General features: G+C 44.6%; 1 protein-coding gene across 1 annotated transcript in view; it reads right to left on the minus strand.

Moving 5' to 3' along the window:
• The window catches only part of fzd3a (frizzled class receptor 3a), a 31785-nt gene extending 10200 nt beyond the window's left edge, over nucleotides 1-21585 (minus strand). The window contains exons 1-6 of the mRNA XM_034075978.2: nucleotides 21464-21585; nucleotides 19874-20427; nucleotides 5207-5403; nucleotides 3829-4291; nucleotides 3449-3748; nucleotides 2545-2796 (exon numbers count right to left, since the gene is read on the minus strand). Coding sequence (XP_033931869.1) covers nucleotides 2545-2796; nucleotides 3449-3748; nucleotides 3829-4291; nucleotides 5207-5403; nucleotides 19874-20074 — 1413 coding nt within the window. The 5' untranslated portion in view covers nucleotides 20075-20427; nucleotides 21464-21585. The remainder of the gene's footprint in view (nucleotides 1-2544; nucleotides 2797-3448; nucleotides 3749-3828; nucleotides 4292-5206; nucleotides 5404-19873; nucleotides 20428-21463) is intronic.
• Nucleotides 21586-24350: the final 2765 nt, after the last annotated feature.

Raw genomic sequence — 24350 nt, forward strand, 5'->3', positions numbered from 1 at the left:
TAATATAGACTATATTTAGGGTCGATATGTGTTGACTTTACTTTAAAATAGTAGATCTCTGGGACCGGATATAGTTTGGCTTAGACCCCGGCCCCACGAGGACGCATACAGTAAAACACATACGTAAACGCAAAAAAGTCTTCCGTTCCGATTCATTAACGTGTCCGTTCACACTAGACCGCTGGAAATGCTGGAAACGCTGTAGTACATATGCCAGGCCTGTAAGTGGCGCTGCTGCCGCCACAAAATACACCAAAAGCAGCGAAGAAGACCCCGGAGCATGGTTGTCATGGTTGCCCTTCTGTTTATTCTCCGCGGTGGACGGCGTGTTCTCCTGCTGTATATCTCTCAGGTAGTCCACCAGCAGATAAACCCCCCCCCCCACAGAGCGGAGCAAGGCAACGAAACTTAAAATAAGAAGCAGCATTTTATGGCACGCTATGCATGGGGCCGCCTTGAGGGGGTTTCCCGACATGTTGTTTCAGTAAATTAAAGGGTGTTTCATGTTGTCGTTGCTGTGGACCTTCTTAATACCTTGGAAAATGCCGTTTAATACTTTTTAATAGCCTTAATTTTCGCTAAATTGATTTATCAACTTTTAATACTTTTTAAGACCCCGCAGACACCCTGCCCTGTATTTTTACATTGGAAGAGTACTTTGATATCTGAGAATGACACCTAGAATATCTATCGTAGTCATACCTTAAAAAATCATAGCGTTTGTGTATCATGGTTATACATGTGTGTTGTGGTGCCGTTTGGTAACGTCACATTAACAAAGGGGTGCCTCCCTGCTGAAGACACGCAGCACGACCTATCCCTGTATCGTCTCCTGTGTGTGTGTGTGTGTGTGTGTGTGTGTGTGTGTGTGTGTGTGTGTGTGTGTGTGTGTGTGTGTGTGTGTGTGTGTGTGTGTGTGTGTGTGTGTGTGTGTGTGTGTGTGTGTGTGTGTCGGCTGTTTACATGCAGGACACACACTCTCTGTGAGCATCGCACTCTCTAATGTCTGTGTGCAAAAACATCTGGCGGCCTCCAGCTGTTGCCTCCTGCTCTGTCTCCCTGCTTCCGTACAGGAGTCCCAGTTGTACTTCTAATGTGTACAAACATCTGTGCGGAGCGTCCTGAATACATGCATCAGGGCTTCAGATACTAGAGGTCCCCGAAGGGCTTTCAATCTGAGGGAGCTGTCACCTGGAGGCTTCCGGGTTGTGGGCTGGAATGCAGCAGGATATATAACGTTAGTAACGAGTAGGATGCACAGTGGCAGCCCGACACCACCCTGCATGTTGGCCTCTTGCTTTTGACTGATACTGCAATATCAAGGGGTTGGTCATTTTTGTAAAGATATATTAAACTACTAGGGTGTGATGTGTTTTAAAGGATCCATATCAAACCAATATGTTTTGTTAGGCCAAGATATCCTTGATGCTCAAATACTTAAAATAAAATACAAAATGCCATATATATATAAATATTTAGCCTTTACTAAATGTTGAGCTTACTGTGACTTGAATATTGCATTAGTCCATGTTGCGATTGGATTGATGATGCGGCGTTATCATCATATGGTGTTATTGTCTTCTCCCATCTCAAAAACATACCAGACTCCGGCCCCCCCTCTCTGCCTCTGTGGCAGGAACACTACACGCCTCCTTCGCCACATCCCGTCTGGACTACTGCAATGGAGTCCTGTCCGGGTTCCCAGCCACTGGACAGGCTCCAATACGTCCAGAACTCTGCCGCCAGGCTTCTCCCCCGCACCAAGCCATGGCAACACATCACCCCCGCCCTCATCCACTGGCTGCCGGTCAAGTCCCGGATTCACTACAAAACACTCCTCCTCCTCACGTACAAGTCCCTCCATACCCTCGCCCCCAAGTACCTATCGGACCTCCTCCATCCCTACACCCCTTCCCGGAGTCTGCGGTCCTCAGACACGGGCCTGCTCTCCCGCTCTCGCCTCCCAACTGTTGGGGCCAGGGCATTCAGTGTTGCGGCCCCCACCCTCTGGAATGCACTTCCTGCAGAGATGCGTAATGCTGCCTCCCTGGACGTCTTCAAGTCATCCTTAAGAACACACCTGTTCACCCTGGCCTTCGGGCCCGAGCCCTTTCTTGGTCCCCCGGCTTCCTTTGTCTTGTCTGCCCTTTGATTGTCTGTTTGTTTTGTTTGTCCACCACGTACAGCGACCTTGGGTCCCTTGAAATATATTTTATTATTATTGTATATATACAGATACTGAACATATATTCTACATTTCCACCATCCCTTATAAATCACGTTTGCTTCTGTCAAGGAGAGATAGTTCCAGGTGATGATATCAATGTGCATGCAGACAAGCTGAGCTAGTGTGAGGCGACAACAAAGGAACTCACGACATATTTCAGACGTGAAATCTATTTTGTGCCCAAAGTTATAAATAATGTACGGAATGATTAGTGGAATGATTAGTGGAATGATTAGTGGAATGATTAGTGGAATGCAGCACAGGCTGCAGGTGATGATTGGTTCAGTTGAACCCCAGGAGAAGCTTCTGGTCCTCACCTGGTAGGGGCAGGGGATGTGGTAGTCCCGACACTGCTCCTGGACCCAGGTGGTCTCCCAGATGCTCCGGTAGCTGTTCTCGTACAGGTAGCAGGCCAGGACCACCAGCAGGGGGACCAGGTAGAGCACGGAGAACACGGCGATGCGGATCATGAACTTCACCAGCTTCTCCTGGTTCTCCTTCTCCAGAGGGATCTCCATGCGCACGCGGTTCAGAGCGGCGATGCCTGCCAGCAGCAGTGCCACGCCCACCTGCCACAACGAGAGGGGGGGGGGGGGGGGGTCATGGCGCACAGGCTTGATCTGTTACCATTAGATTATAAATAACTCTTTTATTCGTATTTAGACACTACAGACCTGTGGTGTCGCACCATTTCAAATGAGTGATGGGTTGGCCTTGGTGAGATACACCGTGCTGACCTCCCCGTGTGGGTGGCAGGTGCTGCAGCGCCACTCACACGTCTCACACATGTCAGAACGCTTGGTAACACGGTTACTCTTTTCTAGATCTTGTACCAAAGAATGAAGTGCAGGTGGACTTTAGAGGTTACGAGACCTCGTGTTGGAACCAATACCCAGCCGTGCTGTACCGCGTCATACCAATACAACACTGCATATATTGTGATATACATGTAGTATAATGAATAGCACTGTGCACATTTTACTTTAACTTCATTTTGATATCAATATTTGTATTCATTTTGTTCTTGTATTTTTAGCATGTATTACTCTTTTTTAATCTTATTTTAACTTGTTATTTTGTAATATCAATAAATGCATTATTTTTGTTTTGTTTTATTATATCGTTTTAAGATGGAGCCACTGTCACCAAACAAAGTAAGTATTCTGCATAGAATTCACTGCATGTCTCTCCATGTCTCTCGTGTGTAATACTCGTCCTCACCACTACATCCAGTCCCAGAGGGGCGATCAGGAACCAGCGCAGCGCCGTCAGGTTGTACAGCCCCACGAAGCAGACCCCGCTGATGCTGTCCCCCTCGATCTTGTTCATGGCGAGCAGCGTCACGGTGAGGACCCCCGGGATGCCCCAGGCGCAGGCGTGGAACAGGAGCGCCTTCTTCTCTATGGCCTCGCTGCCCCACTTGGGAACAGCAGCCAGGAACCAGGTGATGGTCAGGATGACCCACCACACACTGCCCGCCATGGTGAAGAAGTACAGCACCATGAAGAGGAGGGTGCAGGCCTGGGGCAGAGGCCATGGAGGGTCAGTACCAAGGACCGGGCAGTGCAGAAGCAGCATCAGAACACACAGAGAGCTCTTACCTTGTTGTGGGAGCCCTGGGTCACGGTGGCGGCCCGGAACCTGCCGGGACTGGCTGCGTTACAGGACACGTTGTCCTCCAGCAGGAAGCCCAGGAAGAACACCAGGGACACCATCATGTAGCACACCGCGTAGAAGATGATGGGGCGCTCCGGGTAACGGAAGCGCGACACGTCGATGAGGAAGGTGAGGAAGGTGAAGAGGGTGGCGGACAGACAGACGATGGACACCACCCCGATGAAATAGCGGGCGAACGCCAGCTCCTCGCGCGTAAAGTACATGTTGGAGCAGGGGGGGGAGCAGTCTCGGACCCCCAGGAAGGAGTAGCCCAGCTCGGGGTTGATTTTGAGTTCTCTGGGACACCAGAAGCCGTAGTCCCTCTGGACGGAGATGGGGGAGTCGGTGGAGTCTGAGCTGGACAGCAGGTCCGCGGGACGGGGGTACGACTCGTCACAGTCCGGGAACCTGAAGGAGTCAGAGGGGGGGGGGGATTACTCACACTGCCAACACTATATTATACATTTAGCATTTGAAAGACGCTAAAGATGGATGAATACATTGGTCAGGTGGTTACAGGGCGCTTCAGTGAAGACGAAGAAGAAGTTCAACTTGCGCAGGCGCCTCATTATGACTTCAGACGTCTCCGGGAAAGATCATTCGTATAAGTGTGTATTCGATTATTTGTATCTCTCAATCACATTATCGCAGCTCCGGGAAGCAGCTGAATACCTTCACGTTTTATTCAGAAAGAGATAAAGAAAGTACTACTCAGACAACATCAATACACCCTTCTAATGCAAGGCTCTACTGAAGTCTTTTTATACCTCGTCTCTGGCATTCAGACACAACAGGGTATATGTGCCTTTCCCTGCTAATTGGGTTGACTGCATCTCCTCATTCCCACTGGATTAGGGACTGTATGCTGTGTGTATATATATATATATATATATATAAAGCATATGCATTAGAATAGATACTCCACAATATAAGGCTCTTCTTAAGAACATGTATACTATTTCTGAATAACGGCTCTTAGTACAGTCGGTGAAGAGGATTCTTCCAGCTGTAAAACGACTGTCACATCTGTCCTTGTGGAGATATTGTATTTTGTCCTAATGATTTTTCATTCTTGTAACAATTTGAATTGCTTAGTTTTGTATTCTCAGGTCTCACCACCTGTCTGACTGCAGAACTCATTGACCCGCAGTGATGTTTGAAAGAGATGTAATAGTTAAGCAGCCAGTTGTCCTTCTCAAAGCGAGCTGTCCCTCTGCGCCACATGTCTGTGGTTCAGAGGAATGACATCTTGCTGCATTACTCCTCTGTTTAAATGCCAGAGATACTTCCGGGGGGGGAAGTGCTTGTTTCTGATGTACCCACCTGGTGCACTCCATCTCCTGCGGCCAGCTGACCCCGAACATGTCCATGAGCTTGTAGCAGTCGCTCCTGGCCTGCAGACAGAGGCGGCGGCAGGGCAGAGTCATGCGGCCGTACTCGGTGCACACGGGGGCGTAGAGCGCACACAGGAACATCCTGAGGTCCGGAGAGCACTGCAGGTTCACCATGGGATGGAACGGCTGCAGGGGGAGACAGAGGGGAGCACGTGTGAGAGAAGATACATCACCCCAGATGAGTTCCTCCAGCTTCACCGTGAGGTCTCAGCAGCACAAAGAGACCAGTGGAGCATGCCTCGGACACTTTCTGGAGATGAGTCCATCAAAACAACTCTGGCCTCTTTCCTAATAATCCCCTCCGCCCCCCATGACATCAGTCCCCCCCCCTTCCTCCTTCCCTCCAACCTTCAACAAGCGGGGCGACCCCCACCATTGAAACACACACACACTGCTGCTGACAAGGCCTTTGTGCTGCAGGGAGGACCACGCTGTGATTGACTGACACACTGCGCTAACACTCGTACACACATGAGCAACAGAAGTGTATTATTTACATGCAAACACACCCACGCAGCAGCAGCACCATAATAGCCTCACACACATACACCGAGCCAAGAGGCGTTGGGAGAGCAGGAAGCATCCGTGGGACATGTTGTGAATATGCAAATGTTTCAGGAAGAGTGTGTGTCTGTGTGTGTGTGTTGTGTTGTGTGTGTGTGTGTGTGTGTGTGTGTGTGTGTGTGTGTGTGTGTGTGTGTGTGTGTGTGTGTGGTGTGTGTGTGTGTGTGTGTGTGCGTGCGTGTGTGCGTGCGTGCGTGCGTGTGTATATGGGTTTGTGTGTGTGTGTGTGTGTGCGCGCGCATGCGTGTGTGTGCGTGCATGTGTGTGTATATGGGTTTGTGTGTGTGTGTGTGTGTGTGTGGTGTGTGTGTGTGTGTGTGTGTGTGTGTGTGTGTGTGTGTGTGTGTGTGTGTGTGTGTGTGTGTGTGTGTGTGTGTGTGTGTGTGTGTGTGTGTGTGTGTGTGTGTGTGTGTGTGTGTGTGTGTGTAGGCATGTATATATGAATACATGTGTTGGAGAGAGCATGGTTCTGTGCGCACGTACACCTCTGTGTTGTTGTGTGTTACTGAAAGGCCTGCAGCCACACCCAAGCTAGTCAGACACATGCTCCTCCTCCCCCGAAATGTAAAGACAGGGGTCTGTGACAGACAGGGAGGGGGGAGAGAGGGTGAGAAGAGAAGAAGACAGGCAGGGGGCAAGTTGTCTCTGTGTGTGTTAGGGGGGTGGGTGTCAAGTATCACTGTGAGTTGTTTCTACCATGTTGTTCGGTGTACATTAAAGGAGCCATAATGCTGCTCTTCAGGTTCATGTCAGTACGTCGAGCCTCCACTGGGACACGTCTCCACTGGGACACGTCTCCACTGGGACATGTCTCCATGCTTTAATGTTCTAAAGCTCTTTATTGTTCTCGTACTGCCTGTGCTGCAGCACCTCTTTTCACCCTCTGTCTGAAACCAGAGCCCAGTCTGCTCTGATTGGTTAGCTGGCCGGCTCTGTTGTGATTGGTCAACTGCTTAGAGATGTCCTTTACTTAGCCTATCACATACAATGTGCTAGAGCAGTGACCACCAACTGGCGGCCCGCGGGCCACATCCGGCCCGCCAGACATTCTCATCCGGCCCGCACGACGGGGGTGACTGTGGCGTTGGCGGAGTGGTTACTGCGTTTGCCCCCCACCCATTTCTTTGTTTACAACGTCTCGTGAGTAAGGTGCAGTACCGGAGTCCAACAGAGAGGCAGCAGCTGCGGGACAGTAGACTGCGAAACCTTCCCTCCCCTGAAGAAGAAGTGATCCTTCGTTGTGAAGAGTCTGGTTAATGCGCTCCGCACCACAGCAGTAGCCCCGCTGCGACAGAGTCCAACAGAGAGGCTGGCGCTGCGGGACAGTAGCCTCGAAGCAGGATTGGGTTGTAACGGAAAACATAACGGCGTTACGTAATCAAAATACAAAAATCAAGTAGGCTAAGTGTATTCAGCTGGCGTTTCATTTGAAAAACGAGTAATCTGATTACAGTTACTTTCGTAAACCTGAAGTGAATACATTTTGGAATACTTATTGGAATTATTGGTGGAAAAGTTTCCTCACAAAATGTAATATTCATTACCGGCAGAACTGTGTGCACACTGCACTGCGCTGCAGCGAGTCTGTGAGCGAGAGAGAGATGCAGCGTGTCTGTGAGGCCCCGCCCCCGCACGCAGATGAGAGAGAGAGATCTCTTTTAAAATATATTGAAAGTTAGAAACGGAGATGGTTAGATAAAATGTGCAAGATAACGTTTTTGTAGCATTTCTTTATTGTCGAAATGATGACATTTATAACGGGATCAAATCAAAGTGAACGGACTGCTGCTGCTGAATGCATGGGGCAAGTGACTGGAAAAAGTTTTAAAAGTTATTATATCGTTTCAGATAATAATAAATAATAATGATGATTCATTCTATTTAGGGGCGCCTTTCAAAGCACCCAAGGACACCTTACAATTCATAACATATTCCAAGGAAAGGTTTTAAGACAGTACAAAGAATGCAGTCCGGGTGATGTTTTTTCTGTGGGGTGCAGATGAGAGAGCTGTCCAGAATGACACCAAGATGTTGTGTTTGAGTTCTTGATAAGCCATTAAAACAGTAACATAAGTGTCTCCTGTTCACCAAAACATACCCATCTGTTATGGAAAAAGAAAGTATTCCAAAAGTAATCTGAATACTATTTATAAAATTCTGGGCTATATAAAAATCGCTGGCCCGCGATAGTGTCTATTGGTTACATTTCGGCCCTTGGACAAATGTAGTTGGTGATCCCTGTGCTAGAGCAATAGCCAATAGAAGCGCGAGTGTTACAGTGTGATGTCACTATGTCACTAAGTAAACAAAGGAGTCCAATGGAGGTGTTTCAGGCAGGGGGGTACTACAGGAAAGGGAAAACCCCCAAAAGCATAATAGGGCCTCTTTGAACAGAGATACGGACATATGGACAGGAAGAACCCAATGGAGCTCTGTGTGTATTGTTGATGATGAAAATCTTAAACCGGTTTGAAGCAGTGATGGAGCGATGGAGTCAAAGGAGCAGCTGGGGTGTATACAAAGACACATAAGGCTGTGTTTACACCTATCACTAGAGTACTTATCCTGTTCTGACCCGAATGTAAGCTTAGAAAAACTCAACACATCTGAACCACGTTTAAAAAAAACTCAAAATTGGATTTTGGGTCAAAACTGATCAAATTCCCTATAATCCTACACGTAATACACGGTAAACAGAACACAGCGTTAGAAATGAACAATGGCTACAGCATCATTTGAGCTTAGAATGCAGCAATGCATCATGGGCCAGAGATGGAGGGTTTTGGCTGATTTTCTCACTTGTTTGCTACCTGAAGCAGAATATTCTAATGTGTTTCCACCATGTGTCACATCAGCATATTTGATCCTGGAAGCCCGTCTGCCTGCCACCCACAGTGGATGTCTTTACGTCAGAAGGATTAGAATGGGTGTGAAAGCACAAAGCAGCCACATCCATGCAGCTTTTGTCACCCCCTCGTTCATATCACTTTTCACGCGAGACATATGGGCTTTGAGGTAATCAGTCACTTCCTTTGTGAGGGATCAGCGATGGGAAGGTAACGGTAATAAAAGGAATCCATATTGATTCATATGTATTTTCAAATCCAGAGGAACAACTTAGGTGACTTACACGGGGTCGGCTGTCATATCTGAGATCAATCAACCGCTCAATCGTGTAATTTCTGTACAAATGGAGGCATCACGTTTCATTGAGCACCACTGTATCGTAGCATGCTGCGAGTCAGGGCTATCTATTAGGCATACACACTTCTGCTGTGAGAAGATCCACCTTCACATGTTCACTGTGCTGCAACACACCCATCAAAGGCTAGGAGATTTCTACCAACATTATTCCTAATCTTCCAATCATTTGTATTTATTTATCCAATTATTGTATTTTTAATTTTAATTTAATCTTGAAATGTTTTGTTTTGTGGGACTGACAGTCCCAAACCGAAATACCTTCATTTTAAGATAATAGAGATATTTAAGAAAACCAGCAGATATTCACAAAAAAACAATAATTGCTGATTCATTTTTTGAGTATTAACCGATTGATTCATTGATAAATTGCTTTAAAACAAATCCACATAATAACCCTTAAGTCAATAATGAAGTGACCAATGTCAGTCTCCAAAGAAACACAACAGTTGTATGAAAGTTTGACCTACGAAGTGTTTCACTTTTGCATCAACAATCTAAGTTATAAATAAAAGTATGCACTTAAAGTGAAATAATAAAATATCTAAAAACACCTGAACATTTACAGAAACACAAACTCCATCAAGAAAAAAAGATATTGAGATTGTGAATGTATGGCCATTATACAAACATTACAGATAGAATCACTATAAAGACGCAATTCAAGTATCTTTAGATTTCTACATCTCAGGCACAGCATTGTCGGAGAAACAGAGAGGAATGTAACACATAATCCCGAGTTTCCCCAGCTACTGGTGCTACTGTGCCTCTCTCGGTGCTTTCTGTTGCCAGTGTGCGGTCCTGTGACTCCTATTACTTCATCCACGGTGCCCTGTCAGCGCTGGTTAGCCACTCAAACATGATCTAATGCAGCTAAAGTGAGCTTGCATCTTCACTCTCCCACTCTGCTTCCCGCAGGCTACAGATATGCACCATAGAACACAATGTACTACACTTTACACGGCATGGCAAACAGAGATGGCATGGGAGACGGTTGAATACATATATAGGCTACAGGAAGTGATGATCTACTAGGGGAGACCTCGGCCTCAGTTCATATTCATCCCTCTCTCTATTCATCATGCTTCTCTTTTTTTTCTATTTTCACACTGCTCCATCACCCACCCCTGTCCCACCCCTCCTCCATCTCTTCAGAATCTCCATGCGGCCATTTTATCACTGTCAGCCCATCATGCTAGCCGCTGAGGGCCGGACTGCTGCTGCCGCTGCTGCTGGTGGCTGATGGGACATATGGCTGGGCGCAGCTTTCCCCACACAGAGCAGTGTCTCGAGGCCCTGCGGAGCCGCCACAGTCTCCATGGGGATTTGATGTTAATGGCCACACTGGAAACAGCTGGTGGAGCGCTGGTCCGGTGAATGGCCAGAGGTTGGTCATGGCGCCGTGTTAGGGACAATCCGGCGTGTAATACTGGGCTCCGTAGAGCACTAGAGGGGTGGTATGCTAATGGGATTTCAGCTTCTATCCCCACTGCTAGTCATTACGTATTCATGAGTTTCTTATGGGGATTTTTGATCTCTGAAAATGTGGAATAATATGCCACTGTGGAAATAGCGAGCTCACACACAGTCAGATGTGTCAGTCAGAGGAGCAGTGGATTCTGGTCAACATCAATCCATGGGTAGCTATACGTGACACACTTATTATGACCTATACATACAGATAAAGTGGGTTTTAACATATTGTTCTAAAATTCAATTTCAAATATGAATGAGTGCTGTGTGGGCTGCTGCATAGTGCATAGTGCTGGGGATCAGTTCTTACGGCGGTGGAAAGAGGTTCAAATCCAGCCCCTCTATCTGCCGCTCTCTGGAAGGTAAGGCTAAATTGGGAAAAAATTATATTAGAATACAAAATATTTTAATAAAATAAATGGCTACAATAAGCCAATACGGAGGGTGACTAAGGGTTTCCCGATAACTGACAGCTTAAATATATGTAACACCCAAGACTGAAATGTCTTACAAACTGACGCAGGGGTGCACAGCTTGGGAGCTACTTTTAAAATGACCAAGCCCAAATGATCGACCTACAGGGCCGCCCCTGTCCAATCTGTGTCACGAGGGGGGGGGGGGGTGCTAGTGGACTAAACGGCGGATAAACTGTGGCGCGCTTACAATAATTGCGCTGCATAAGCGCATAATAGTGCGCCACATTTGCGCTTCAGATGAGGAGGTGAGGCCCCCTCATAGCGGCATGAACCCGTATGGCACAATACCACTCAGACTGGCTTACCTGGACATCAACCAAGTGGCAAATGCCATAGTAAGGATGGATAGGCTAACTTAAAAAAATTAAATTAAATGTCAATGCCATGCGATCTACCCACACTACCTTTGCGATCGACGTATTGGGCACCCCTGGTCTAACGGAAGACGAAAACTGAAGAAAAAAACACTAAAAAGAGAGCCGGGTGATGCACGTAGACAGATGGCTTCTTGTCATAGCAAGAAGAAACATTTTTTCGTGACACTTACAAATAAATGTAGGAAGATCTATCTCTCCATCCATCAGAAGAAGCTATATGTTCCCCAGTCCTGTCTTACTTTATGTTTCACTGCATTGTAAACAGTATTCTTTACAGTAGCCATTTGACACAAGTGTACCAGTCAGCCATGACCATGAGACAATAAGTCAGCTGACACAGATTGTATTCCTTACACCAGTGTTTCTACTGCTCTATCATTCAGTAGTAGAGAGAGAGTACTGACCAACCCTTGTTTACTGAAGTGAATTGCATCAACCCTGTTGCATTCCCTGATATGTGAATGGTCTCTGACGAAGCCGCACATATCAGCTTTGGACTGGAAACCACTGGGCTGGTTTAGCGTGTCTAATAAATACTGAAATCTTTCACAAACTGCAATGAGGAAAACCTTGGGGGATATTATTTGAAATCAGATTTATTTTGGCATGCAGTCCAATGTGGTTAACATGCATGAGTTTACCTAATGTGTAATTTTGCATATATTTGCATATTTTAGTTTTAATCCCCAGCCTTTGAAGGACGCAGAAAAACAGCGTTGACCTTCGTTTCACCTCGCCGGTTTTCTGAGATTACCCGGCGTGTTTTGAATCAGATCAAGATATTAAATATTAATACGGCCTATTCATATGAAGTCACCCGAGGGTGGTCGTATGTATCGCCTAATGCTAAAGTAATTAGTTTTTAATGAAGGCTCGGGGTCTGCTGCTGAGGTGTTAGTGACTGATGAATTGCTGACAAAGAAGCCCAGCGAGGCCAACTGGTCTGTGTTGAGTCTCTCTTTTGGAAATACCTCCCGGTCACCTCTCCCCCCCTCACCCCCCTCTCTGCTTCTGACCCTTTCTCTCCCCCTTTCTCCTCTGCTGCCATTCCAATTCTCCACATTTCCAAGCTCAGCGCCATGGAGACGAGTGATGCATCACCAGGGCGGAGAGAGGGAGGGAGGGAGGGAAGAAGAGGGAGGAGAGCAGGGTTCAAGGGGGTCAGAGTGCGGGGCGGAGGGGACCACCTCCCGGGAGGCAAGAAAGCCTCTGCTGCCTTTGTTAACAGCACAATTGGGACTGTTTCCTGGGCAACGGGTGAGCCCTGCGCAGGGGGAGGGGGAGGACAAAAGAGTAAGGGGGTGAGGAGGAGGCAGGGGGGGTTTGGGTGAGAGAGTGGGGAAGAGAGGAGAGAAGAGGGATGGGTCGGCCGAGTCAGCCGTGTCATTCACCGCTAAGAAATGTTTGAAAACCTTGCGCTGTGACAGTGTGTTAACGTCCTTTTACACACACACACACACACACACACACACACACACACACACACACACACACACACACACACACACACACACACACACACACACTCAGAAAGGTTGTTGTGGACCAGCGACTTGCTCTCTCTTAGTGCTCCTCTTTCAGTCCACTGCCAATAAACACGGTGTTGGACATTAAATAAAACAAGAGGCTCCTTTATAGCCTGGGTCACGCTGAGTAGGATTTATCAGACCATGTTGTGTCTGTGTGTGTGTGAGTGTGTGTGTGTGTGTGTGTGTGTGTGTGTGTGTGTGTGTGTGTGTGTGTGTGTGTGTGTGTGTGTGTGTGTGTGTGTGTGTGTGTGTGTGTGTGTGTGTGTGTGTGTGTGTGTGTGTGTGTGTGTGTGTGTGTGTGTGTGTGTGTGTGAGTGTGAGTGTGTGCTAAGCTGGGATACATCTTCACTAGCTACCACATTGGGTATGTTAAAAGGTGTACTTTTTAGTTAACCGCAGCACATTTTAACAGACTTGGAACCTTCAAAACGCTTTATCAGCCTTTTACTGAAACTCTCTCACACACACACACACACACACACACACACACACACACACACACACACACACACACACACACACACACACACACACACACACATCTCTCAGCTCCTCTTTACAAAGCCATTCACACAGCATGGGTGGAGTATCTGGGTTATTGTACACAGCAGCTGTAACATGACACAGTTTATCTGAATGCGTTGTAAACTGAGACAAGAGGCTGATTGAAGGCCCTGAGAGGAGGAGGAAATGAGTGCAAGTGGGACAGGGCAGATTAAAAACAGACCATTGTGTCACCGCGCTGCATTCACACACAATAAATGCGACTAATACTGTGTAAAGCTGAAATCAAGATGACCGGGAAAAGGCTCGGCCCTAATTATTCTTCAATTGTGCCACTGCCAACATAGTTAGATAACTAATGCAGAAGTCTGCACTGGGGACGAAACAACAAGGCTTGTTATAATGGTCACTGGAAGTCCACTAAGACAACATTCTGGGTTTTGGCGTCCTGTAAACAAACCCCTCTTATCGACCTAATTGAATGAATACCTTCAGTGTGCCCTGACCTTTGCTGGTCCCATCTGGCCCCAAAGAAGCACTCAAGCAGTTCCTGTTCTCATTATTTGGACCAGGACAGTAAAGACGGTTCCAAAAAGAAAAAAAGCCATTTTCCCTCGATTTTATTATGATACATTTATGCCAAATATTTGCGATGGCATGCTGAGGTCCAAAGCTTGGAAAACTGTTGAGCATTTACTATGTCTTCTGGTAGCTGTGCAATAAAGCTCAAGGCAAAGCCAACTTCCCGATACAATACATTTCAATTGACAATTCATAGAATATTAAGTATGTAATGCTTTCAGTATGTGATTCTGTGCGTTGCAGCCATTACTCATACACTAAACGGTTATCTCTCAACACACCAAGCGCCAACACCACACGGTAGTTCTTTCCAAATGTTTTTACAAGCATTCGGAATAATGAATCAATAACAGAATCATGACATTCATGTCCTCTCCCCGCCAAAGAATCCTTAAAGCATATGCAAACGTAATAGTTTTATTATCATCAACGTCCATTATAGAATGAGAGACGTCCTGATTTCATACTGAAATAAATGCCGTCTGCTTTGGATGCAAAGCACGGTACATAGCAGCTTAACTGATTCAATGTGATGAAGCCACGCTGCCTTACTGTAGCTAAAGTGTGCATTTATCTAAAGAAGGGGATTTTAGCCCATTTATTTTGGTCTTTTTGTAATGCCAGTCAAATCCGCCACGCTCCCACTTATGGTATAGAGTAAGGCACAGTATCATTGTGGCACAGAATTAGCCGATTCCCAGCCCCGAGGCCGCTGCCCCACTTCAGCTGCGAGGTCATTCAGCGGTCAGCGATGGCTGCCGCAGCGAGCGTCATCGCGGGAACAGAAAATCATGTTTATCCGAATCACCTTGTTAGTTATGTTTCCAGTTCAAACTAACCATACAATCTGTCTTTGTTCAAATCAAGTTAAAAGACGTTATCACCGGGTGAATCGGATCTGCTAATGTGATATGCAGCTCATACTCCAAATATGTCCCCACTGTAAGCACCAGTCTAAGATTAAATACAGTGAACATCTGCACACACTAAACCCAAGAAAATAAAGAACCAAGAAAGTTTTAACGATATCATGACAAATTGCACCCATTTTCCCAAAAGAACAAAAACGTTGAAAAGACCATGAAAAACGAGACAGGATAAAAGAAACTCAGACAGACACCACTTCAGGGGGTTTAGACAAAAAGTGCAAGAACGGCAGGCGTTGGTTCTCATCCAACTCCCAGTTTCTCCACGGTGCGAGGCATTCATCATCATTATCATGGCTATTCAGAGGACCTAATTCTCTTTCAAATCAACTGTCAATTCTCATTTGGCTGCCCTCGACATCTTATAGGCTTTGAATTCTCCCATGAACTGGATCTAGGGCGAGTTATTTGGAACCTATTGGGTTTCCGTGTGTCTTTTCCAAACCCAATGAGCATTTCTGAGAGCTAAAAGAGACTTAATTGTGGCTCCATGACCAATCAAAGTGAACACCGTCCAAACTAGAAGTGCCTCTCTCTGTTCACGGCAACCCACACACTGAGATTAGCGTAAAAAAGCTAACGTGGCCTCAAAACAACACGGGTAAGCAACATCTACGCAATAAGGAAATTATTCTACTAAAAACAAGTAGAATCTTAAATGTAGTTTCTTCAATTGATCTTCAAAATGTAAACTAAATCCACAAGATTAGAGAGTGAATATCTCGACAAAGTCAAGATAGTACCCTAAGCAGGAAGTCAAGAGCGCCTGCATGTCTCCTAATGCTCGTACAGATGTGATGTGCTGTGAGTGGGCCAGGGCATGTTCAGAGGTTACATAACCCGCCCTCCATATCTCCCTCACTCAGTGTGTCTATGTTGAGTACAGCGTAAAGGAGGAGGCACAGATGGTGTGCACATCCACATCATCCCTGTGCCAGGCGGGGCAGGGCGGATGTCAAAGGCTAAAAGTGATCGAGGGAGTGGGAGCCAATGGGAACCTGATGCTGAGGATGAATAAGAAGGGATAAATATAGATGGAAGACTGAAACACAAACACACACACAGATAGGTAGATGTTTCATCCAGTCTAATGTTTTGGTGCGGTTTGGCCAGTAATTGCTAGATAGATTGAGCTTCCAGAGGGATCAGCCTACGCAGAGGATGGGATTAAGTTAACGAGGTGATGCATCTGCTCCGTGATTGTTTGTAAATGTCTAACTCGTCATTTCAAAGAGGATCCCACAGCCACAACAGTCAGATGCTGTGGCTGGTAAATCTATAGATAATCTGTGGGGTGGAAACGATAAAACAAGGACTAAACACGAGAAACTGAGCTTTAATCCTTCACATGAAACAGTTGGGTTTCTTCACTCCAGGGTTAACTTACTGCAACAAAAAAATGGTTTTGATGTGTCGCTACATGTTTTCATAAATCACCTGTCTGTCAACATGCGGCCAGAAACCATTTTTTAGTTTAATAATGCACTGTTCTCCTGGCTCCCAGAGATAAAGTATTACAACGTAATTTCTGCTTAATGTTTTGGTAATACACTCACAGTGCCTGGAGCTACAGGAGCCACATTAAAGTAGGCTAGCACTTTGATATCACCAACTCTAAGCACATACAGTTATCTGTAGTGATAGCTATATAGGCTACTGATGTCTATGGGACACACTAATCAACAAGTGAGGAAGACTAATTCTATCACTAACCCCTGTCCTGATCTGGCAACACATACATCCTGATAGAAATGCCGTCTGTGGGCTTCAATCTGTGAAGATGTGTGTTTGTGTGTCTGTGGATGTGTGTCACATTTCCTTTCTGCATCCACAACAATGTGAGTCACAACAGAGGAAAGCCAAAGGACTCAGGAAAGGTAAGAGACGGAAACAAAATGGGAGGACAACTGACAGAAATAAAAGGAGAGAAATTGTCACAATCTTTTTAAATAAATTAAAGGTATCACCGTATGCGATTTTCATTAGTGTTGTTATTTTAATTTTTTGGGGGGGATTAACGATAAGGCATATTTTTTTAACTGGCACCCAATGCGTCGTTATGTACTTAGCTTATTACTACGTACTACGTAGGCCAAAAATATAAAAATTCTTCTCTCAATATGGGATTTATGAATTGCTTTGTTTGGGTGTAATCTTGTTTCATTAAGGCCAGTTCCTATATTTGTTCCAAATCCATAGCTTTTCTTAAAATGCATTCATAAATTCATTAAATCCCTCACTAAAATAATTTTCATTCATCTGAAGTATACAAGTTAGGCTCAATATAAGGTTTACAATCCATTAACACTTTAGTCTATAGAATATCACAAAATTGTGAAAAACTGTCCCTTCAAATATATATATATATATATATATATGGGTTCCTCTTAGAATAAGACAAATCGCAATGTTTGAGTTGGCACTATATATGAGGTGCTTATAGTCAGTGCATTACTACAGTAAATGGCGGTTGGCCTGCCTCCAGTTTGGAGACAGGGAATGCTTACCGCATGGAAGCTAAGCAATGTACTGCTGAGGCAGCAGCAAAACATATTTGAACCACCTAAAAATAGAACGACCTGAACAAATCAATATCAGTTTGTGTACTAATTGTATATCAAAAAATGTTTTACCGCTAAACCTTGCCGACGAACACCCCTTTGTTTGTTTTCGGGAACTGAAATTGTTATGTATGCTCTCTTTAAAGCCCCAAACGGCGTTGACAAAAACGGTAATTCTTCCTTGCAGAGCACGAGAGTCTGATTGTGTGAGTTGGTGTATAAAAGGGTTCATTTGGATTCCCCCAATTTGTTTAAGGTCTGCCTCTCTTTTAGCCTTTCTGGCCATGTATGATGCAAAGCTATGTACTGCTTTGCTTCCGCACCCGTACTCCTGTCTGTCTCTCTAAACTGGTGGAATACTGACCGACATCTACTATATGTAATACTGGGACTATGGACAAGAACATCATCAACCCCACTTCAAACTATCCCTTAATGTGATATAAAATTAGAGAAAGGCAGAAAAGTTCAGCGGAAGACAGTGGAAGGAAATAGACAACAAAGCAGAAGGCCACAGCGCAAAAAGCAATGCACAATTTTCCTTAAAATTGCCAAAAGTGCTTTATTGTTAATATCTACCTTTTATCATATATGACTCAAATATAACATTGCGTTTAAAAAATGTAAAAATGTATAAAATTAGATGGCTCAAGCAAAAGGCAGTTTGAGACAGGAAATTACAAATGTCTGTCCTAAATACACATGTTTAAATACGAATATTAAGATGGAAAAAAGTGCCGCTTTTTGTAATTTTTTTCCTAATCACCTCTGCTGAAAAGTGCATCCATGGCCACTATATATAGCAAAGATGTTTACTTTCTTCCTTCATTTATTTCCTTCATTTATAACAAGTCGATTCTTTTGTTTGGCCTTTTGTTATATGGCTTAAATAAACGATACTTCTCTCCCCGTCCGCAGCAGTACATTGTTTAGCTTCCGTGAGAGTACTCATGTCCTCTTCTCGAAACTAGGGGCGCGTCGACAGCCGTACACAGTACATTATACACTAACTATGGAAATTACCTATATGGAACCCAATTTAAAAACAACCAGACTATCCATTTAAAGGTTTAATGTATTCCAGATATTTCACTCCCACTGAATAGATGTAGCAGATCTGCAGTTTCAGTGAGTCCCGCTGCGGGTTAAAGGGTCTATTATGGTCTAAATGTAAAAAGGTATATCCCTGACAATGCAGAGAAATCACTGATGCATTATTTTCTGTGGAAATAAAATGATCAGTTTTGATCGTCAGCACATAATATCAGCAAATACCTGAGTTCTCGCTCACAATCTCATTTTTTAGACACACAAACCGGTGCTTAGATGGTAAAAACTGTAATTATTCTACTCCATAGTATTTAATTTCACTTGTTGTTATATCTTGTTGTTAGTACATGTTTTTCTTATGACGGAAGAATATTTTAACAATTTTGCCTAGGGATGCTCCGATCGCCAATTTCGGGGCCGATCGCCGGAATCAGTATCGGCCGATACCGATCGCCGATCCGATCGAGTGGGCGGGGCCTAAATGGAAGATTTAAACATCACTCTAAATCTTCCATTTAAAGTGATGTTTAAAACTCAGTTAATGGGGCTCATTCACTGGAGCTTCCACAAACAACAATCAACTTAATTATTACATTCAAATGATGTACATTATTCAAGTTTACATTCACTTTGGATAATAACACGGGAGAAATGAGCGGAAGCGCTCTCTTTTCCTCTCTTCCTCTCTCCCTCTCTCTCTCTCTCTCTCTCTCTCCCTCCTGACAGCCTGTCAGTATCTCATGCAGCTCACTGATCCAGTAATGAGTGACCCGACAGTGAAGAATAAATATATTTATAATAACTAGTTTAGCTTGTTCCAGAGGTAGATACAATAGCTAAGTATCTAACTCTTGTGTGTGTCGTCCCGCTCACCGGTCCGTCACAGCGGGCGGAGCTGCAGGATTTCTGCTTCACACACACGTTGCATTCCGCTATTTTACTGTCTTTTTCGGACACCTTAAAATAATGCCAGACCGGTGAAGCTATTTTGGCGAGCTTGTTCTGCCGCGCACAGAGAAAAGTGTCATGTATATTACGTCATGCGATCGGCTCTCGCGATCGGCATGTTTAGAGAGCACCGATCGATCGGTAGAGAGTGAGTATCGGCCGATCTCGATCGGTGACCGATCGATCGGAGCATCCCTAATTTTGCCTATTTCACAATGTTATGTCTTTTACTTTTAAGTAAGGAATATCGTATGTTGCATTATTGGAGGAGCTTGAGAATCAAGATCTTCATTGCCAAAATGACGCTGTGTCTAGTCTACTGTGCATATGACAAATAAAGCCGTTGACACATTTGAAATATGCATTGCTTTTTTATATTTTCCACATGTGGGCGGTGTACTGTACCTCCATGGCGAGGGCGGCAGTCTGCTGGTCGTAATGGTTCAGGATGTTGGGCATGTAGGTGGCGTTGTATGGCAGCCCTTGGCACATGCGCAGGGTTATGGGCTCACAAGTGAACTGGCTATGGCTCTCCCCCGCCGCGTCCATGGGGATGGCGACGCACACCGTCAACATGGACACCGACAGCACCCACAGGAGATCCATGACCGGTCCGTACAGAAGTAGCTTGTTAAGAAGAAGGGTTGAGCCCTGTCAGCATCCGTTTCATTCACCGGGAAAGGGAAATCACAAGGCTAAAGGTGAGTCGAGGACTGTCTGGTAGTATCTTCCTCCTCTTCAGCTCACAGAGAAACCCTCTGGGTCGGGCAGCGTAATCCATGACTGAAGATAGCTACATCCATCACCCTGGGGATGTGTGTCACAGGAGCTCCATAGCCTGGGAGATGCTGTGGTCCTTTAAGATGCCGCGCTGTGAATGGCTCGCACTCCTCCCTCTCCTGCCTCGACGGGAAAATAAAGATGACGAGCACAGTTGGAGATGATGTTCAGCGTAGGATCTGAAAAATTAAAGCACAACATTTTAAGTGTATGTTTGGTAACAAATCACAAGTAGTAGATTACTCAACATAGCTATTATGTTTTAAACCAAAAACAGGCTTTATCAATTAGACCTAAAAAGACTACAACAGAACAACACACAAAAGGCTGTTTCAAGAGACTTGGTAATTGCATTTCACTGTGGTGGGTGGTTATGTAGATGACTGATAATAACATTTGCAGAGTTAATTAACAGCAATATATCATGCTAGGGATTAATAACATCAGCAAAGCATTTGCATACAGGACACTACAATACTCCTATGTACAAACATTTACAGGTTTTGTTTGGTAGTTTAGTTAGGTGACTTATCATGATTTATGGTATGTTGTTATTACTGGTATTAGTGTAATTTAGATGGAGCGACTTTACTTTTGCTACACTACAGAAAAAGTATTATTTTTGTCATTAATTAAAGTACATTTCCATAGCGGAAATACATTTACAGGTTCATTTACATGACAGTACACACCGATAACAACCCAATACATTTCCACTCACTGACATTAAAAAAAAAACATTATACACCTGCGTCTAATTATAACAAATATCAAACAAGCGCAGCTTTTTTAAAGGTTAATTATTTGAAATACCGCTATATTAGTACGCCCATTAGCGTACCTGTGCTTCAATATTAACTGGCGCGGCGAGAGCTCCAAGCAGCGAATTCATAAATGAATTGCGCCTTATAAATGTGAGCGTAGCTAGCTACTACTAACGTCACCAAGAGGCTTATCCCGGTATATCCTAGCCACTACCCTCTGTACCTGCCTCCCTGCTTTAAAATGGTTGAATAAAACAGAATGTCAAGAGGCGCAGCGGAGACAAAAGATGACGGTTAGTTATCCTGCATGATAGTAACAGGGGCATATGTAGCCCGTGTACCGGTGTTATAATTCAGCGCACCGAGTCGGGCGGAGACCGAGGAGGCTGTCCATGAGAAACACTCCGGTAATAAATGTTAGCTAAAGTGAGTAAATTAAAGGCAACTTTACCTTAATGTTGTGCCGAAATGTCACGTGTAGCGACGGGGTCTCCGCCACTCCTCGAGTTGCTAACAATGAGTGAATGTCCCCCTAGCAGCACCCTCCTCCAGTCTCCTCCTGTCCTCCTCTTCTGTCCGCCTCCCCCCTCCGCTTCGCTTCTGTCCCCCTCTCAGCCCAGCGTCAAGTCAGCTATGTTTTCAAAATGGCTTCCAGTCAAAAGTCTACAAAAATAAAAGCCTCATCAATAAACGAAAGACCCAGCACAGAATATATTTGTGTCAGTAAATTAAATACAGTATGGTAGTGTTCATTTTTGTGTCACCCTTCAATGGATGTTAAGAGATTTCCCCAAAAAATTAGGCTACTATGTTGCATTGTTGGAGGAGCACGGGGAGTCGGGACCTATGGTCAGGACATATGATGTTCATTGCCATTTCTACAGTTATGTGCATATGATATTAAAACCTTTGAATCTTGAATCTTGAAAAATATTATAAACAACCATTTTAATAATGTTGATTCCTTTCTAATCACAATTAATGAAAAGCAGCAGTGTAAAGTAGTTAGGTGGATTAAGTAGCATAGCCTACTGTACTTAAAATTAAAGCAGTTCCATAGAAGAAAAGTATTACCACCATAAAATAGTAAAAAAAAAAGTCGTCCACTGATTCAATGTGTAACATAATAACATAGGCTACCACTTTTAGTTAGTGCGAGGGGTAATTTTAGCAGATGGATTTAAATCGGAATGACAATTATGTGTTATACATTTAAAACCATGTACATGCAATACATAACTGATTCATTATTATTATTATTATTATTATTATTATTATTATTTTGAAGGTCCTCCGGGTGGTTTCTGGTCGTGCTCATGGTGTGTCTGTTTAACTTGATGCAGCTCTCCCTCTTTCTTCACAGCAGGTTTTCTGTCTTCGTTGCGCGCGGCCGCCCATCCGAGGACGAGCAGCCTTTTGAATGAAAAACTTCTCAGACTGGTGGCACTCAGTGTTTGTCTGCAGAAATAACTAAATGTTTTATCAGCAGGCCCACAGCAGCAGTTCTAACGTCATACACCAGGGGGGTATACTGCGAAGCAGGATTTTCGCTTAGCCGGCTAAATTCAGGGAAACCCCGGCTTTCCGGTCCTACGAAGCTGGTTCTCTTTTTAGCAGGCTAGATCTCCATGGTAATATATGCTAAGCAGCTAACCTGGTCGGGACCAGGTTAGGTTGCAGGCTAAGAGCTCAACTCAGTGAAAGCACTGCTTGCTGACCAATCAGAGCTCAGTGTGCGGAGTTTAAAGCGATCAAGTCATATTACAGGAGAAAGGAAATACAGAAAAACTGCCGTCGCAGGAAAGACGGCCGGCAAAAATCACCGACTGTGTGAACGTGAACATTAATAGAATATCACCTCCCATCTTCAGAGCAATCTGACTATTATAACATTAGCGTTAAGAAAGCTTACTTAAATATCGGCCACAACATAAGTAACCGGATCAGAGTACGTTAAGTACAGTCCGCGGCATATCACTTCATAATGTATCATATATCTCCTGATCTGAGTCAGCTGAGCCGTATCTGGCCGTGCAACACTCACAGACTGGATGCAGAAGTATTATTTTAAGCAACACATTAAGTTGACGAAACACTCGAGACAAATGTAATTGAAGTCAGATCGTGTTTTAGACGGGGCAGTGATATCATAAACCTGTTAATGTACGCATTCAAACACTTTTTCTTTTTCCAGCTGTATTCACCTTGCAGGTGCAGCTATGTGGCTTTTATCCTGGATAAAGTGTTTAAGTCATGGATGTTTAAAGTTTAACTTCTTCATTTTTGACTAGTATTAAAGTTCACTTTTCATTCAGGAAGTATGACGCTGCGCTGTCAGTGCGCTTCTCCATGTTTGTGATTGGTCGAATGCTCCAAATACCACCCCTTTCATGTGAACGCGCACCTAACTAGATAGGACACGGTTGGCTTGAGCGATCCACTTGATAACCAGCGTCGTAGTACAGTTTAGCGAGAGCGCGTATGTTTTGGATTAGGCCAACCGGCTAACTCAAACATATCCAGGTTAGGTTGAACCAGGTTCGCAGTATAGGCCCCAGGCCGCATTGTTGCCTTGAAAACAGAGCCAACGCCTACTTCATTCACAAGTCAATGTATTAAGCTTAAAACAAAGTTATCTTATTATACTACTACTTTAGTGTTGAAAAATGAGGCTGTTGCTTTACTTTTGAAGGAGAAATACTAAAACAAAAACTCCATTACAAGTGAAAGTGCTGATTTAAAAATGTCACTACAGTACGTATTTTAGGAAATTAAACTTGAAAACGTGCATATCATGTATTTTTATATGTAAACAAATTGAATGTTTAATACATGTAGCGGAGTAAAAAGTAAATATATACCTCTGTAATGTAGTGTAATAGCAGTATAAATAAGTATTACATGTTAAACTCAAGTGAAGTACATGTACTTCACTTGCAAGTATGCGAACAACAGGCTATAAGGGGACCTATCATGCAAAATGCACTTTTGTACGTCTTTTATACATGAATATGTGTCCCCGGTGTGTCAGGGAACTCACCAAGTGTCAGAAAACACAACCCTCTCTCTTTTCCTCCATACCCAAATCTCTAAAAACAGGGCTGCAACGGAGCTGATAATTATTTGAATTGTTCTGACGTCAGAAAAGGGGTGCTCCGCCTATATGGGCAACTCTCCACCTATCAGGGGAATGAGAGACCGCTCGAAAGCGCTGGAGACGCTGTAGTACATATGCTAGGCCTGTAAGTGACGCTGTAGTCTGCCACAAAAGCAGAATCAGCCCTTGCAAAAACAGGGCTGGAAAAGAGCAAATAGAGCGAAATGAGGCATGGCTAAAA

The sequence above is a fragment of the Pseudochaenichthys georgianus genome, chromosome 24 (assembly GCF_902827115.2).
Source record: "Pseudochaenichthys georgianus chromosome 24, fPseGeo1.2, whole genome shotgun sequence".
NCBI lineage: Eukaryota > Metazoa > Chordata > Actinopteri > Perciformes > Channichthyidae > Pseudochaenichthys > Pseudochaenichthys georgianus.